Source organism: Helianthus annuus, chromosome 4, assembly GCF_002127325.2.
Source record: "Helianthus annuus cultivar XRQ/B chromosome 4, HanXRQr2.0-SUNRISE, whole genome shotgun sequence".
Lineage (NCBI taxonomy): Eukaryota > Viridiplantae > Streptophyta > Magnoliopsida > Asterales > Asteraceae > Helianthus > Helianthus annuus.
The window spans coordinates 25,280,328-25,299,734 of NC_035436.2; the positions used below are offsets into that span (position 1 = coordinate 25,280,328).

General features: G+C 38.6%; 1 protein-coding gene across 1 annotated transcript; it reads left to right on the forward strand.

Moving 5' to 3' along the window:
* The first annotated feature begins 4,465 nt into the window (after window positions 1-4,465).
* Window positions 4,466-9,123, forward strand: LOC110935989 (serine/threonine-protein kinase STY13). The gene is made up of 6 exons (XM_022178345.2): window positions 4,466-4,925; window positions 6,143-6,264; window positions 6,864-7,060; window positions 7,950-8,124; window positions 8,308-8,442; window positions 8,741-9,123. The coding sequence occupies exons 1-6, from the start codon at window positions 4,607-4,609 to the stop codon at window positions 8,945-8,947; spliced, it is 1,155 nt and encodes a 384-aa protein (XP_022034037.1). The 5' UTR covers window positions 4,466-4,606; the 3' UTR covers window positions 8,948-9,123.
* Window positions 9,124-19,407: the final 10,284 nt, after the last annotated feature.

Genomic DNA, 19,407 nt, shown 5'->3' on the forward strand with positions numbered 1-19,407 from the left:
GGCGAATTTGGAGTTTTCGGCCGCAGCCTTTGGTCTGTAGGGTTTATTCTCAGGGCGCTTTGCAGCCCTGAGGTATGTACTGCGGGGGTGAGTGGGAGGAACATAGTTGCGTCCTCCCGGTCTGCTGCAGGTGCCATGCGAATCCCCACAATATGTACGGTCGTCCGGGTCGGTACGACCATACCCTTCGGTGTATGGTTGTGGGCCCAACCGGCTCTGAATTCCAGAGCCATGTCGGGATGTGGATCGTTGCCTGTCCTCGACGTAAGGACCTAGGCGAGTATGCACTGGTCCCCTGGTGTGGGACCCGTATGCGGAATCGTCCTCGTTGATTGTGTGGACCGAACAGTAGGATGATCCGCGGTCTTCACGTCTGCTTCTCAAAGCTGGACGTGAATGCGCCCTGCCTTCGTATTGTAAAATACGATCGGCAGGGGTGTGCGGTGCTGGGGTCGGCCCAGCTTGTATTTGCGCTTCCGCACAAGCGCGGTTGTATGTTGCGGCCAGCAGGGTGGCCTGCTGGTCATACCAGGTGTGGGGGTCCATGTTCGGGGGGATCACAGATGCGTATTGTGATAAGTCATGTCCGAACGTTAGGGATGGACCCCTTTGCGTTGATGTGCCGATATGGCCCGGATTTGGGTCCGGTGGGGCAGTCCCCGTATTTCCTGTGTTGGTGGGGAGTAGATTATCCCCGGTAGTATTGTTTTGGTGATCAGTCATGATTTTGAGAGAGGACAAAGGATGATCGAAAAAGTGCTAAGAGTAGCGGTGGGCGCCAATGATGAAACAATGGTTAACCGGGCAGGGTTAACTCACTGGTCTCGTCAAGAAGGGTTAATCTCTTCCTCTCGAGGATCGCTGGCTGGATCACCGATGGGTTGATCTCCTGCACAAGGAAACAAACCGTGACTCGTAACAAGGAGGATGGGGTGGGGGGGTGCTCCTTGTTACCACTCTCCGGCGTGAGAATCAGTAATTTGCTTGGGAAGCAAAGTAAGATAGTAGTAGTAGTGAGAGAGTTGTGAAGAGATACCTCAAACCTGGTTTGGGGTTGGTATTTATAGCCGAGGAGTGAAGGAGGAGGTGGATGGATAGACTGACGGAATGCTGCACCTTTGCAGGTGTGTCAGACATGTCGGCCGGGGAGACGACGCCACGTCAGTCTGTCGCTTACGTAGACCTGACAGGTGACTGCCATTGGTTCCACTTGCACTGTGGTGTCAGTCCCACTTGTTGAGCGTATAGGATGCGGTGCTAGCCGCATCGCTGCCTGCGGTAACATCTGATGTTATCGCGTCTCTTGCTTGTGATCAAGAAATACGCGAGATGCGGTGCTGGCCGCATCATCGCCTGTGGTGACTGTTGCTGTTATCCAGCTTCCTTGTATTGATAGAAGTGTTCACTGGACGCGATGCGAGGCCGTATCGCTGTGAATACTTCCGTTTTCATACATCAGATGTGATGCTATGTCGCATCACTCTACCGCTCTCATGTTCCATGTAAGTCCTCCTTCATCACTAAATAGATTGGATTCAACCCTTGTGTCGACGCGTTCTCGCATGGGCACAAGTAGGTTGTTAGCTGGTGGGGGTTTTGATAAGGGTAATGGTCACTCGCGGTCGATGCTGACGCGAGATCTGGGACCATACCCCTTCAATACTACTTGTCTTAAACATAACTTTAGGACCTTATAACTTAGTACAATCATTAACTTCGGCCAAGCGCACTGTAGTAGATTATAACGCTACAGGTCTGACAAACCCATCCCCGTATGGATCTAGGGATGATTGAAATAGCAGCATCCACAAAGGTTAACTTTTCGCAGTTTCTTCGGTCACAAAGTTTGATTGTGCCCCCTAATTGTTCCTAAGTCTTGTTTTCACAAGATAGTTCTAGATAAAACTTGACATGCTACTTACTTACTAATTTTAGCAAACCTATGTATGCTCGCCAACTTTTTAAAGTTGACCATTTATTTTCCACATGTTTCAGGAAACGTATGATGATTACCAGGATATCACATCTAGGATGTTTTGAGACTTAGAATAATTTTAACTCGATCTAGTTATTTTGTTTGAACAAAATTGTTTTTCTTGTATGGATGATCTTTAAATTGATTAATGAAGTACTAGTTTGGAACCCCGTGTATTACACGGGTTGACTAAATATAACTTTATATACTAAGTAATAAAATATTTACATCTTTTTAAAACTCGTGTGTTGCACGATTTGAATAAACACATGTCTTACACGAATAATGTAATCCGTTAACACATTTAGTCATCAAGATATGTTTTCTAACAAAATAAACTTTGAGATACTATTTACTTATTGTAACATCTCACTTTATTTTTTATTAGGTTAGAGAGTTGTGTATTACATGGTTTATAACATTTTACTTTATTTTTTTATTTATTATTAGGTTAGAAACTTACATATTACTTGATGTTGGATAATCAACAGAAAAAAAAGAAATATTTTAGTAAAAAATATTAAATACACAAGAGATAAGTTGGATATTATGATGTAATATTATTATTTCATTGGAGTGTAAAACGGGATAATGGGATCCTTTATTAAAAGTAGGATTCTAATTATACCACATGTATAAAAAATATATATGTTCTACATGTATTGAATAAATCCTTTTAACGAAACAGTTGATTAAAATAAATATTTTTATTTTAATATGTGATTATCAGTTATCCTTGTCCTTATAATCAAATATAAAAACAATTAAAACTACCAATTAAATAAAATCTGTATCTTTATAAAATTTTAGTTAATTACATAGTTAGTCCCTGTGGTTTGCACAAAGTAACATACTTAGGTACTAATAGTTTAAAATCACACTCTAGGGTATTAACTTGTCATTTTGTAATGTTTGGAGGTATTAACGTTATTTGTAGGTTTACAATCACATTCTATTAGTACCTAAGTATGTTCTTTTGTGCAAACCATAAGGACTAACTATGTTAATACCCTAGAAGTTAATACATCCAAACGTTACAAAATGAAAAGTTAATAACCTAGAAGGTGATTTTAAACTATTAGTACCTAAGTATGTTAATTTATGCAAACCACAAGGACCAACTATGCTGATGAAACAATGGTTAACCGGGCAGGGTTAACTCACTGGTCTCGTCAAGAAGGGTTAATCCCTTCCTCTCGAGGATCGCTGGCTGGATCGCCTGCCGGTTGATCTCCTGCGCAAGGAAACAAACCGTGACTCGTAACCAGGAGGATGGGGTGGGGGGTGCTCCTTGTTACCACTCTCCGGCGTGAGAATCAGTAGTCTGCTTGGGAAGCAAAGTATGATAGTAGTAGTAGTGAGAGAGTTGTGAAGAGATACCTCAAACCTGGTTTGGGGTTGGTATTTATAGCCGAGGAGTGAAGGAGGAGGTAGATGGATAGACTGACGGCATGCTGCACCTTTGCAGGTGTGTCAGGCATGTCGGCTGTGGAGGTGACGCCACGTCAGTCTGTCGCTTACGTAGACCTGACAGGCGGCTGCCATTGGTGCTACTTGCTCTGTGGTGTCAGTCCCACTTGCTGAGTGTACAGGATGCGGTGCGGGTCGCATCGCTGTTTGCGGTAACTGTAGACGTTCCGGCTTCTCACTCTTTGATCAAGAAATACGCGAGATGCGGTGCCAAGCCGCATCGTCGTTCGTGGTGACTGTTGCTGTTATCCAGCTCCCTTGTATTGATAGAAGTGTTCACTGGATGCGGTGCTAGGCCGCATCGCTGTGAACACTTCCGTTTTCATACACCAGATGCGGTGCCAAGCCGCATCACTATACCGTTCTCATATTCCAGGTGAGTCATCCTCCTTCATTGGGCAGATTGGATTTAACCACTGTGTCAGCGCGTTCCCACACGGACACGGGTAGGTTATTAGTTAGTGGGGGTTTTGATAAGGGTGATGGTCACTCGCGGTCGATGCTGACGCGAGATCTGGGACCATACCCCTTCATATGCAATTAACTCTAAATATTAAAAATGCTAATATTTTTTTTAGATTTTAATAATTAATATATGATTATAATAATTAATATATTATTATCAGTTATCTTTATCATTAAATCTCTTCTATAAATTTTAAATTTTAAATTTAATATTATCAATAATTAACTTTCCATAATAAATATTTAAAAAAAATTAAGAATGCCTCATAGAGTGCCATGTGTCCCTAACATGGTTTCTTTTATTATATAGTATAGATATAGATTTAAATTTTTAGTCGATCATGAGCTATTGAGCAATCTATTTACGTGATGCCCTGACGTTTCTGCCGTCATCAGTTGGGGTGTTACATTTTGTGGTTTAAAAGTAGTTTTTAAGAAATTTGACATGGTGAATTGTGATTGGTCGGGACAAGGGTACCGAATAATTATACAAATACATATGTAATTGACCTATACTCAAGGTACCATTCATGTAACTTCACTAAAAAACAAGTTCTCTCTAAACCTTTTCACAATCAAACACCACCAAAACCGTTAGTACAAAAAGGGGGGAAATAAATCAATCAATTAATCAATCAACCACTCACTCGCCGGAAACCCCCAATCTCCCACCGGAACTCCACCGGAAAACAAAACATGACGGAAACCAACAACGACGGATTCGTACGAGCAGATCAAATCGATCTAAAATCCTTAGACGAACAACTCGAACGACACCTCAATCGCGCCTGGACAATGGAAAAGAACAAGAAAAACCGGCCGGAGTTCGAAGACTCCGCCACCGCCGCCGCCGCAGCTTCCGCCGTGAAACTACCGGCGAATGACGGTGCAGGTTCGAGTACGGAGCGGCAGGAGTGGGAGATCGATCCTTCTAAGCTGTTGATTAAAGGTGTTCTTGCTCGTGGTACGTTTGGTTCCGTTCACCGCGGGGTTTACGACGGTGTTGATGTCGCCGGTGAGTTTTTTGAAACCCTAGGTTTCTCATTTCTGGTGTTTACTCTTGTTTGTTTGTAAGTTTATGATAATTTTGTTTGGATTTTAGTTTAGTTTAGTAGTGAGCATTTTTAATTAAGTTGAATTAGGATTTAGGGGTGTAACTAAGTCGACCCCGATAGGTGGATTAACTTGGGAGGTACCGCGTAGGGGAGGGTTCGAGTTTTATTCATTCAGCTTAAGCTCGGGTCGTGAGTAGTTTTGGCTCGTTTATTATTTTATTTTATTTAGTTAATTTATGTACATTATAATATAATACATATTAATTTAGTTACTTTTGTAAAAAAAATATGTATAATAATTATTATTTTATAAATATGTGTTTAATGTATTAGTTAAAATTTATATAAATAATAGGCTTGGTTAGAGAGCTGGCTCAAGCTTGGCTCGTTTATTAATTATTGATTAAATTATATGCATTTTATAATCAATTTTTATTTATACTTTAACTATAATTTGCATACACAAAATATTTTTAAACTTAGTTATTTTTATCATAATTTTATATGTAATAATAATTATTATTATGTAAATGAATATTTTTCATATTAAATAAAAATATATAAATAATAGGCTCATGTAGGGCTTGCAAGCCAGCTCGAGCTCCATAAGTGAAGCTCTGTCTCAAGCTCGTTTGTTAAACATGTTTTTTTTTAGGTCAAGCTCGTTTAAACTCGGCTCGATTCGAGCTTATAGCGCTAGCTGATCTCAAGTAGGTCATGAGCGGCTTGGCTCGTTTACAATCCTGCTTGGCGGTGGCTGGAGGGACAGGGTGGAGGAATGATGGTGGTGGGTGGTGGTTGATGGGTGTGTAATTATATAATTGCAAAAAGTGAAAATGTTGAACATGTAATCCGTGACCTACACTGATAAGATTTTGAAAATTTCCAGTAACTTCCATTGATAATGTTGTGTTCTTGACTTTCATGTGATCCAAGATGTTTTATATTGTATCAATTCACGCCTGCAAATTAGGATCTCACCCTCAACTTTATTAATTTCATTTTATTATAATTATAATATATTAAGTTAATAACCACCATCATTTTCTTGGATTCTTTATCACTGTCTTTTACTTTTTAGCTTTATTAGAAAAAGGGATTTGTTTATTAAGATCATTTTAAAGGGGTGATTTAATCTTATAAACTAAATATTTAATGGGCTTTTTGTAATTATTAGTGAAACTGCTCGACTGGGGCGAAGAGGGTCACCGGACCGAAGCCGAAATACAATCTTTAAGGGCGGCGTTTACGCAAGAAGTGGCGGTTTGGCATAAGCTTGATCATCCTAATGTCACAAAGGTCATATTATTAGTATTTAGAGTAGATGTCATTTTGTCCTTGAGGTTTGGCTAGTTTTGCGACTTTCGTCCAAAGGTTTGTTTTTCCGCATTTGGATCCGAAAGGTTTGAAATCTTGCCATTTTCATCCGGCTTGTTAACTCCATCCATTTTTCTCTGTTAAGTCAGGGGTATTTTCGTCTTTTTTCTTCGTTAAAAGTATTTTGAATACTTGTACATTATGCAAAATGCTTGTACATAAAGTGAAAAAAGACCGAATTTCCTTTTAAGTTAACAAAAAAGACGGAAATACCCCTGAATTAACGGAGAAAAATGGATGGAATTAACGAGCTAGATGAAAGATTTCAAACCTTTTGGATCTAGATGTGGAAAAACAAATCTTTGGACGGAAGTCGCAAAACTAGCCAAACCTCAGGGACGAAAATGGCATTTTACTCTAGTATTTATTCTTCATTTTGTAATTAGGTGCTTGTAGTGATGGATAGTTAGGTAATATTAAACATTTTGCAAATAAGTTTATTTAGGGTAACAATTTTGAAGTTTGTTTGTTTTTTTTATTAATTCAACTAAATTGGCTATTACCGTAATATTGGAATGCAGTTCATCGGTGCAACAATGGGTTCGTCGGAGCTAAATATACAAACCGAAAACGGTCAAATCGGTATGCCAAGTAACATTTGTTGTGTTGTTGTGGAATATCTTCCGGGGGGTGCCTTGAAGAATTACCTTATAAAAAACAGAAGAAAGAAGCTAGCTTTCAAAGTGGTTGTTCAAATGGCACTTGATCTTGCAAGAGGGTATGCTTTGTTTCCACATTGATACACTTTGACTATAGTTGACTTCAAGGTCAAACACACCATATTCAATTCAAATTTTAGAACTCGAAACAATCATAACATGATAACACATAAAATTTCTAAAACAATCTAATTGTAAATAATCGAATCTTATGTCATGACTCGAATTGACTTAAATTGGGTCTTAGTTAACCAATAAGCGTATGCCACATGTTTGATTTTAGGAAATTCTGATAGTATGATGAAATTCTTTTTACTATATATAAAGATTATGGTGTTCAGTTTAGCTTTGGAAATCTATACAATAACTTAAATATTCATGTAAATTTAGAGATGAGTAAAATGCCATTTTTGTCCTTGAGGTTTGGCTACTTTTGCGACTTTCGTCCAAAGGTTTGTTTTTCCGCATCTGGATCCAAAAAGTTTGAAATCTTGTCTTTTTCATCCGACTTGTTAACTCCATCCATTTTCTAACGTTAGGTCATGGGTATTTTTGTCTTTTTAGGCATTTTTGTGATGATTAAAGGGTTTCGGTGGGGAGAAAGTCAACAGAGATGGATCTTTATTTCTTATAGTGTCTTTTATATTAATAAAAATGACTAAAAAGACAGAAATGCCTCTCATTCAACGTAGAAAAATGGATGGAGTTAACGAGTCGGATGGAAATGGCAAGATTTCAAACCTTTTGGATCCAGATGCGAAAAAAACAAACATTTGGACGAAACTCGCAAAAGTGACCAAACCTCAGGGACGAAAATGGCATTTTACTCTCTAGAGACCAAACAACGTTTGTTTGACCTTGAGAATTCAAAGTGTATAACTTCTTTTATTTTCTTGATTTACGTCAGATTGCTTACAATATTCTTGTAATAAATGGACTTTATACTAGATTGAGCTACCTGCACTCTCAAAAGATTGTACACAGAGATGTGAAAACTGAAAACATGCTATTGGACAAAAGTAGAACTATTAAAATAGCTGATTTTGGAGTTGCTCGAGTTGAAGCCTCGAACCCTAATGACATGACGGGTGAAACCGGGACTCTTGGATATATGGCCCCCGAGGTATGCCCTAAATTTTCATTTTGTTAAGAGTTATATAAGTTTGTAGCAACCTTTAAGGGGGTGGCAACAAAAGCTGTATTGGTGGGGTCCCGTGAGTTTACCAGTAATGGGTTATAACGGTCAACTCAAAAAAGTTTTGTAGTTTTTTTGGTTGTTTTTATAAAAATTGAAATTTTTTTGCAGGTTCTAAATGGTAATCCGTACAATAGGAAATGTGACGTTTATAGTTTTGGGATATGTTTGTGGGAAATATATTGTTGTGATATGCCGTATCCCGATCTTAGTTTCTCAGAAGTCACTTCAGCCGTCGTTCGCCAGGTATAACGCTAATTCAAGATTTATAATTATTTGCATGTTCATTGTTAGTGTCATTAATGTGTGATTATATTAATTGACCCTACAAGATTCTTCCGTTTTAGTTCAAGGGTATTTTAGACATTTGATCATTAGTCAAGTGTTTCATTATCAGTATCACCAAAGCTTGATTACTGATTGATTTTGCAACATTATCTTATTTTGTGGTTATCAAAAGGGTATTCCGGACAGTGTGATAACTATTGCCAAACCTTGTTATAAAAGGGTATTTTAGTCATTTACGGATGGTAAAAATATGCAGAATCTGAGGCCCGAAATACCAAGATGTTGCCCGAGTTCTCTTGCCAATGTCATGAAACGATGTTGGGATGCAAACCCTGACAAACGGCCCGAGATGGATGAAGTTGTGATGATGTTGGAGGCCATTGACACATCAAAAGGCGGAGGGATGATCCCCGGCGATCAACCTCAGGGTTGTCTGTGTTTCCGTAAGCATCGAGGTCCATGAAAGTTCTAGAATTCGATCCGTTTTTTTTTTTTTTTTTTTGGAAATTTAAGACAGTTAACTACAAATTAGGAGTTCTAAACTATATGTTAGATGTTAGTAGAGACCTAGATTATATACACTTTCTTTGGATTATCTGAAGTTTTTCTTTTAAAGTTTTTAAAAGTAGTTTACATCCAGTATAATTACTACATTCATGTCGTGGTGTAGTTTTTATTAAATTTATATAAACACTATTGTTATGAACAAATCTGTAAAAGGTATGTATCTGTAGGGATGAGCTCGGTACCGAACCTGTCAAAACATGAGATTCTTCACAATTAGAACTCGATTAATTCAGATGTGTACCAATTTCTCAAAATACAAAGAGATTCAAACAAGATTTTCACACAATCAACTCTCGAATAAACAACAGAACTCTCAGAAAACCCCTCTAGCTCACACAACAGATCATCAACATGATGACCCGTATCAAACTATGCTAAAATCTAACGGGTTCGATACACACAAGAACCCTAGATCTAAAACGCGTACAAACAAGCTACTGAGATGAAACCCTAGAGAGAAGATGTCTGCGAGAGAGATTTGTGAAACGTGAGTGAAGATTCTGGAAAATCTCTCTATACCCTAATACACACTCTCACTTATATACCGAGACAACTCATTGAAGCCTTAAGCCCATGCGTCTAAGTCCACAAGTCAGTCCTGCTCTCCTTGAAAGCCCACTAACAAGCCAACGAACTTGGCAAAGGAGCAACCAGCAACTTGAGCCCATCAACCAGCTTGAGTCCATTAAGCAATATTCATAAAAAAAGAGAAAACATAATTAACATTAGAAAAATCAATCAGTAAGAAACTAATATTTGGAACTATTGAATAGAAAGAATACAAACCTTTGTTTTCAACAGAACCGGTACCGGTACTGAATATACCCGGCACGGTACGGTTCGGTACCGGTATTTGAGGGCAAAAACCGGTAAATACCGGTACTGTACCGGACCGGTACCGAAAATGTCAAAAGTCGGTACCGAAAATGTCAAAAGTCGGTACCGAATTGGTACCGAAAATGTACCCGGTTCTGTAAATTCAATACCGGTATCGGGTACCATTTACTCGTCCCTAATCTGTGCTTCAATATACAGGATATACTATAACAATTTTTTTAGATGACTTGTGTAGACCTAAGTACTTCTTTTGAAAATTGCAAATTATCACATAACTATAACTAATTTTTCTATAATTATTTTACTCACATCAATGAAGAGTTTAACAAGTTGTGACAACTGGCACTTTTCGTGTAATTTCCGTACAATATGAACAGTAATTTGTAATTTTTGACTGTGCACTATTGAACTTATGATATGAATGATTTCCTGTTTACTTTCAAAGACATACAAATACATTACATGTTGCATATTACTTGTGATTATTAAATGCAACCCGAAACAATTCAATTAGTGCTCAGAACAAAGCTAGCACAATTATCAGACAAATTAGAAGTATTGACGGGAGTTCAGTACACAGACAGACAACAAGTTAGGACACAGAATGAGTCTCGGAACCAAGATTTACACTAGAATACTATGTAGGAGAATAAGGGTTATAAAACTGCCTTCCAAGTGATAATTTAAGCATCAAAAAGTGCCGAAACACACCTTAAATGCAGAATTCTGCAGAAATCAGCAAAAATCAGCATTTAGACATCAAAATATTATGCAGAAACAAGGTTTAATTGTCCAGAATAATTTGTAAAGTATCGGAAATGAAAACTGTCATCAAAGGTATCTCATAACACACTAAACTGCGTACTTTAGCACCTTAACGAACCAGTAACCAAACGAACAACCGGACACTACCTGAAACACCAAGATTAAACTAGAAGCATTGTTTTAACATCATGAAGCTAGTTATTACCAATAAACACCATATTACATCTCAAAACATCTAACATTAAACCCCTAACTAAGACACTTAGATTCTAACTAAACAAGTAACTTACAATTGGAAACCAACTAGTTACCCCCCCCCCCCCCCACCCAATGGGACGGTTACAAGTGGGCCCCCACACCCACCATTCTTTTGATTATTAAATTAGAAGATGTTATGAAGATATTGTACATATAAACCATTGTGTAATCTAGTGTTGGGAAATAAAAGAACATTACCATCTAACTTCACATAATCATCTTCTCACCATTTTCAAACTCACAAAACTCTCATCTCCTCCCTTAAAGCTCACGACCCAAACACCCCATACTTCTCTAATTTTTTCAAGTCCATTTCAATACAATCTAAGCATTCTCTAAGGTGTATCAAGCATACTTAGGAATGTTGCAAGCAAGGAGACTTGAAGGACCTTCTTGGAGAGCTTTTATCCACCTCATTTCTTCTTCATCTTGCACATTGTTCTTCCCTAGCCTTAGAGCTAGTAGTAAGCCTCTTTGATCTTACTTTTACACTTAATTTTAGTAGTTAAAGTATCTCCTCAAAACAAGAAGATGAACATGAACATAAAGCTCTAAAACATGAAGATCTAAGTTGTTTAAGTGTATGTAGTGAACTTGTTTGTTGATTACTTGAATGTATGGTGTAAATCACCAAATGAAGCTTGCTAGATGATGATTTAAAACATGATCTAGCAAGTATGAGGATGACTCTTGAAAAATTTATCATGATCATCCTTTATGTGAACTATAAACTTGAATATGGACTTGATTTTGTGTAGGATGATTAATCCTACAAGATGTAAGTCTTGTAAATAAAAGATTTCAAAAATAAAATTTTTAAGAAACTAAAGATTACTTCAAGATTCAACAAGACTTGGTTCTTAAAAGAAAGGAGACATGTTTAGAGGGTTAAATGGAACACTTAATGTATGAAGGTCATGAAAAACTCAAGAAGATTAATTTTCGAAAAAGTGTCATACAAGTTGTAAAGGATGAAAATTTGTAAAAATGAGTTTGATGAAATAAAAACCAAGTTTTTAGTGTTAGATAAACATGTTAAATAGCATGTTAAAATACTACAAAGTTTTATAAAATTTCAAGTTCATATTATCTTGTAAAAGTGTAAGTAATGGCTTATGGTAAGTTGTATGAAAATTGTTGATGATTGATGATGAATTTTTAAAAGAAAATGATATGCTATTAAGCATGGAAACCTCGATTTTCAAGGGAAACTATGGCAAAATTTTTGTTAAAATTAAACATATAGAAAAATATTTTTAAAACAAGTGTTTACAATCAATTTTTGACCTTGATTTTAAATATAAAATTTGCCATAATTTTTGTTATAAAAATTACAAGTATTGGAGGTTGAATTTTGATGATAAAAGTGACTAAGTATATATTTAGTGTTGGTGCACTTGTGTCTGTACTTTGTCTGTATTCAGTCATGATGTAAAACGATGTCCTTGTTAGTCCTGTAAGTTGACCAAGTCAACCATCCTCCTGGTTTGACTTGGCCAAACAGTTATAATATGGTTGTAAATTGTCTGTGTCGAAGGTTGGGTCATCGAAGGATTGTTTCTATCCTTCGATGAGCTCGAAAGATATCCCACAAAGGATACTGATGGACCTCGAAGGATATACCATCCTTCGAGGTATATGTGGATCCTTCGATGGCAGTATGATCGATAGATGATGTTTCGATCAGTAAACCTGATCCTTCGACCAGATCATCTGTTATGGGTATAAATACCCATGTAGTGTGTTCACTTCAGATAGAGAGCAAGACAGACAGAGAGTCACGAGAGATAAGGCAGACAAGGAGAGACACTTCTATCAAGAACACACACACACTTAGAGAGTTTGCAAAAACAGATTTGTAAACATTGAGCTTGTAACCGAACCTTCATACGTATTAATACAAGTGGTGTTAATCGGTGAATATTGTGTGTCTTGTGTTTGTGCTTGTTTCATCTCGGTTTGCACTCTAGCTTGGATTCCGCACTTGCTAGTGTGTTTTACATAACAAGGTTAAGGTTTGACCTCATCCTCCGAGGGACCTACAAGTGGTATCAGAGCTTTGGCTCTTTTCCTTGTTAAAACCGAGTTTTTACAAGACTTTGGAGTGTTTGGACACATGGTTTAGCACCCGTTTTTAGTATTTTTTCTCGCATTTCTTGTCGTAAAAACGTGTTTTAAACTAACCGGGTGTGTTCAAGGACGGGTTGGGTAACTTAAAAACTTGTTTTTAAGAAACTTGGTGATTTCTGGCCATATTTCCGGCTTACTCCGGTGACCGGATTCTCTGGATAAGACTTTCCATTTTAGGCAATATTTTATTTGAAAAGTCTGAGTTGGTAGAAAGCATGGTCTGATCATACCCTTCTGCCGAAAGTTGACTACCAACCCATCACCTTTTTCACCAACCTGTCATTTTTCTGTCAGTTGTGTCAGTAGTGTTCGAAGGATATCCTTCGAAATCGAAAGATCATCTTTTGATCAAGGGAGTTTCGATAGATAATCATCTTTCGAACAGTCCTTCGAAGTCTGAGGTTTATCCTTCGATTCAGGGAATCTTTTCGAAGGATATATATTCGAAAGATAAGGATCTTTAAATTGTGAATCTTTCGAAATCATTGTTCGAAAGATAAGGATCTTTCAATTGTGAATCTTTCGAAATCAATTGTTCGAAATTCAACAGTGATCTTTCGAACACTGTTGATCCTTCGAACAAGTGTTGATCCTTCGAACAAGGTGTTGATCCTTCGATTTTAGTCTGTTTAGATTTAACAGTTTGTGTTTGTCTTGTCTTTCGATCAGGATTGGATCCTTCGGCTGGCTGTTATCATTCGGGATACTCATATAGAATTCATTTTTCTTATCAAACATGAATCCGAGTTGGTGGGGGACTCCGGCTCCAGATAGTGGAAAATACACAAGTACAGGTTCCACTCCCTCATGGTGGGGTACACCGGCTCCAGACAGTGGAAAGTACACGAGTACAAGTTTATCTCCTTCATGGGCCGAATCTCCGGTGTCGACATCTTCGCAAGCAAATGCCATATCGTCAAGTCAATGGGCATTAGTATCGAATCAAACTCCGAGCATTTAAAGTATCTTATTGAGCGAAAGCGAAACCGGAAGTTTGAATCGACCTCCAAAGTTGATGCACTTAAACGAATATCCGGGCTGGGTTGATAGATTTCGTACATACGTTCTTGGTCAAAATACCGAACTGTGGATACGTTTCACTACAGATTTCGATCAAGCTATAGAGGTTGCTGCTTCAGATACTGCTACGTTTGCCGATCTTCCTGAAGATCAAAAGAAAACGTATGATCTAGAAAAGAAAGCATACGCCATTCTCACTCAGGCGTTAAGCAAAGATATCTACCACCAGTTTGTCAGTTTCAAGACAACAAAGAAGTTGTGGGACGGGTTGAAAACCAGAGGAGTAGGGAATGAAGCAACACGCCAATTGCGTCATGATCTTCTCAAGAAAGAATTTGACTATTTCACGTGCATGGATAAGGAGTCTTTGGGAGACATGACAAGCCGGTTTTATCACTTGCTTACAGAGTTGAACAATTTCGGAGTAGCGACAACTACAGCAGAAGTGGTGAAGAAGTTTGCTGATGCTTTGCTTCCCCAATGGAGTAGTTTCTTGGAAATCTTGAAGTATAACGGAGTGTTGAGAACTACAAATATCAACGACTTCGTGCAGCTTTTAGAAAACAAGGATCAGGAGGAAACATTAAAGGCAAAAAGAGTTCCATTGCCACAAAATCCAGAAATGTATTATGGAACTTCCAGTTCTTCGTCTGCAAGAACCGGTCCACATGCTCCACTACAAACGGCGTTTGTCACAAGCACGGATATGTATGGAAATCCAGTGCAAGTTCCTGTTAAGCCAGCTCCCACCACAGACATGTATGGAAATCCAATACAACCACCTCCTCCTCCTCCTGCTCAACAACATGCGTGTTATGGAGGAACATCATCTGCTGGTCAGCAATCAAAACCAAATACAGTACAGCTCGACACTTCAAGCTTCTCTAAGGTCAGTGTAGAAGTAGCAAGGGAACACATGGAGCTGCTTAACACTGTAGTGAGCGCGTACTGTGGGTTAGTGGAAGGTCAGATTGGCAACATTAATCTGACACAAGAAGACTATCGGCAGATTGATAAGGAAGAGATGGACTTGATGGATATCAAGTGGGCCTTTGCTAGTGCTGTAAGAAGGGCAAAGGATTTCATGGAAAGTACTGGCAGAACCAGCTTGGAGAGTAAGAAAGACACCAAGTATGGGTTCGATAAACAGGCAGTAAAGTGCTTCAATTGTGGTGAACGGGGTCACTTTAAAAGGGAATGTACAAAGCCAGCACAGCATGGGAACCAGAATCCATTCAGAAACCAAGGCAACCAGCAGAACCAGAACAGGAACAATGAGCGTACATTAATACCTGTCAACAACCAGAGTCAAGCTGGACCGTCAAATGCCAACAGGGCACTTGTGGTTCAAGTGGATGAAGGTTGTGACTGGTCAATCCAGTTGAGTGGTGATGCTCAGGATGGTACAGCTTGTTTTGCTAGAATTGTGAAGGAGGCAGTTCACACCAGTGGTGGAGAATCTTCCGCCAGTGGTGGTGAATCTTCTGAAGATGAAGACTCTTCTGGGTACAGCAGGAGTGTTGATGAAGAATCATCCAGTTCAGATGATGATCATGTGGGTGAGACAGCAAATGTTTCGGTTGATGCTGACATTGATGAGCTTTTGGAGGAAGTTGCAGCACTAAGTGATAGAAGATCTATTCTGGTGGATCAAGCTGCTTATTCTTCGTCTTCTCTCCATTCAGCCTTTATGGCTAATGTCGACGGTTCATCAAGTCAGGTATGTGTCGATGAACCCACTGTTGTAAATTGTGATGAATGTGATAGGTTGCGTGCTAGATGTGCTGATGTAGAGAAAAGTATGTCTGAGTTGCAAGGCAAACATGATGCTTTACAAGCTAGTTTGTTTGACTTGCAAGACAAACATACTACAGTGAATGAGAATTTGTGTGACTTGCAAAGTAGGCATGAAGCTTTGCAAGAAAAGTATGATGTGACTTTTATTCACAATCAGAAATTAACTGTGGACCTTTCCAAATGTACAGAAGCCAATATGTTTTATGAAAATCATGAAAAGGAGTTTAAATCGGTAATCGAAAGGTTAAAGAAAGATAAAACCGAGTTAACTAAAATGGTTTCCAGAAAACAAACTGACATTAATTTGTATATATCTCGCCTTGAGACAATGCAAAAAGAGATGGCTTGTGTAAAAACGGAAAGTGAGGCAATCCAACTCAAGTTAGATAGTTATTTGAGTTCTAGCTATGTGTTGGATCACATCATTGATGTCCAAAAGGAGAAAAGGGATGTCACGTGCATAGGCTATAAGAATTGTCCACCACCAGTGAGACATAATTATGATGCCATGCCGGATGAGGAGGACAGAGTGTTCTTTGAACCATCTGTGCCTCTAGATGTGAAAGAATTTGCAGCAGGGCTCGGATATACAAAGGAAGTATCATCAGATTCGGATGTATCAGCAGATACATGTGTGTCTTCTGCTGAACTGAATCAGGATCCTCCAGTCATTACTGAGGATGCTGATTCTTCTGATGATGAATCTGATGATGCTGTCCCAGCAAAGTCTGATGCGGTAGTAAAAAATGAGGACATACCTCTCGAGAATCACATTCTATGTGATCCTCCTGCAAAACCCGCTAAGACTGTTGCAATTGAGTCCTCGTCTGCAAAAGAGTCGGAGAGGGTGAACTTGCTGTACACTCTTATTGGTGATGATAAAATCTATTCAGACAAAGACTTTCCCATTAAGAATGTGAATCAATCCTTAATCAGCAAAGTTTTTGAAAACTCGACAAGTAAGTTTTTGGGAAAGACAGGACCACGTGTTACAGTTACACAGTGTCCTCCTATTCCAAAGGACGAAATTCGAAAACAATATGGCAACAAGAAATTACCAACAGTGCAGAAACAGCAAAATCACACCAAGCCAAAAGCAAAATCACCGGCTCAAACTCAAAAGAAGCCGAATCGGAAGAAAAACAAGAATGTAAACTTTGTGAAATCGACGGGAACGGACAAAATTGAAACGTTTGAAAATAAATCTAACTTAGATTTTGTCAAGAAAGCTACTGTTCTGAAAGAAATGAACAAACCAGTTCAAAGCCTAGTACCTCGGGTTCACAAAGTTCAACATCATCGGCTAAACGATCACATGATACTTCGGGGTTTGTTGAACGAAGATCATGTTTTGAGTGTGGAACAATTGGACATATAATTCGAAATTGTCCATATCTTCATAAACAAAAAGGAAAAGTTGATGTTCCCCATGACCAAACTGACCGTAAGCGATCTGTTTCTGCAAAACAAGATCCCCGACTTGTAAAAGAAAGGGAAATGAAACAGAGACGCCAACAGGTCAAGAAAATTGAAAAGGCGATTAAGACCGATGTGGTTAACAAAACATCTGTTTCTGTCAAACCAGAAAATTCAAAAACTTCAGACAACCATGAAGTTAAAATTTTAAAGAATAACACTGGTAAAACAAAACATACCTGGAAACCAAAAACGGTTACTGAATCAGGGGGACCATCACAATTTACCAATCATCAAAGACAAGAAGTTATTGTTATTGATGAAAATGGAAGACCCAAGACCACAATGGCTTGGGTCCCCATCTCCAACTAATTGATTGAGTTCATGTGCAGGGTGTTCCAGGAGGAACTATCAGTAGTCATTGGATTGTTGATAGTGGGGCATCCAGGCACATGACAGGCGACATGAAGCTTCTCTACGACGTTAAATCCATTAGAGGAGGTTATGTTGCTTTTGCTGGAGATAAGGGTGGTTATATTACGGGTGAAGGAATGATATCCAACGGGATTGTCAGCTTTGACAAGATCAACTTTGTGCAACAACTTGATCACAATCTTCTTAGTGTTTCTCAAATTTGTGACAAGCAATTCTCAGTACACTTTGATGCTAATGTGTCACACCCCGATTTCCACGTGTCTCACCGGTGGGCCCGGTGGGGGATTACCGTGACGATGTTGGTAACAATATAGTCTAACCACACAATTATATAATGCACAGCGGAAGCATAAGATAAATATATAATTTCAACCTCTGATTGTAACATCAAAATGTATTACAGGGGTTGGATATATCCACAGTGGATCGTAAATAAACATAAAGTATTGTTCCATCAGATACTGCAATCAAGCTTGCGAGGCTTATCCCGACGCTAGGGAGCTAATACCAGCCAATTTACGTTTAGGTACCTGCACTTAATCTTTTTGGGGAAAATACGTCAGTTTACACTGGTAAATACATTCAACTGACACATTTAAAAATGTTTATTAAAATTGATTTTAATGCATAAGGCACAAACTCTTTTATAACTTGGGAAAATTCATAATGATCTTGTGAACGTTTTACATGTTCTTTTATGCGTTCAGTAGCCCGGGTCGTGCCGGGTTAAAGATTTATAGACACACCACGTTTGCGTAAAACCGTAGTATAAAAACCAACGGCTACGTCTTTTAATTTTAATGTCGACACTTTATACCGGGTGTACGCCTACACCGGGATGTCGATGGTCGTGGCCATTTCGTAAAATGATGCCGAGGATATCCGGGACAACGGTCATTAAACCCCCCAAAGGCTTATAAGCAACAAAACTGTTTAAATGAGCCGATCATATTTAATCAATTAACCACCTAAGCGATGGAATTATATAATGCTCAATCAAGCGGTATTAATATACCGTAACCCAAGCCCATATAGGGGAAATAAGTTAAAGTATTTACCTTTGCAAGTATAAATCCTTAATTTAGATCAAGTCACCGATAGCTTTTACTGGGGCTCCTAATCTGGAACGAAGGTTTCAATTAACCTCTTAGAATCCTAACGGTCCTTGTATTAGCCGTAGCTTAAACCGGTTGATTCCGATATATAGATATGGTTAATTCGCACGAAAAGGCGAAAACCGTGAATGGAGTATGATTTGGACCCAACAAGTTCAGAGACTTGTTTTATTTGGGTTTATAGTTCATACTCTGGATTTTGGGGTTCAAATAATATAATTTGACCCATATCGGCTATTGCACGAAAACTAGTTCCATGAGCCGTACCGTGTGCGCAAATAGGCGAAACGGTTAACCATAAGTGTCCTACGCTTATTTCCTAAGTCAATATGCCTTAAAAGTATTTTGGTATCAGTAGGATACCTTCCGTAATGCCCGTAACGAGTTTAAGTTAATATTATGCCCCGTAGGGGCTTTTCGGTCATTTTAAAGACTTTAAAAGGGCTTTTAGAGTTCTACAGGAAATCTGAGTTTCCCGAACAGCTTAGAGAGCTTAAGATACTTTATTTATTATTTAAAATCAGTGGCAACTGGAATCGGGTCAAAAGACCTTGTAGAACTCCCGTTTTGGCCAAAAAGGGCA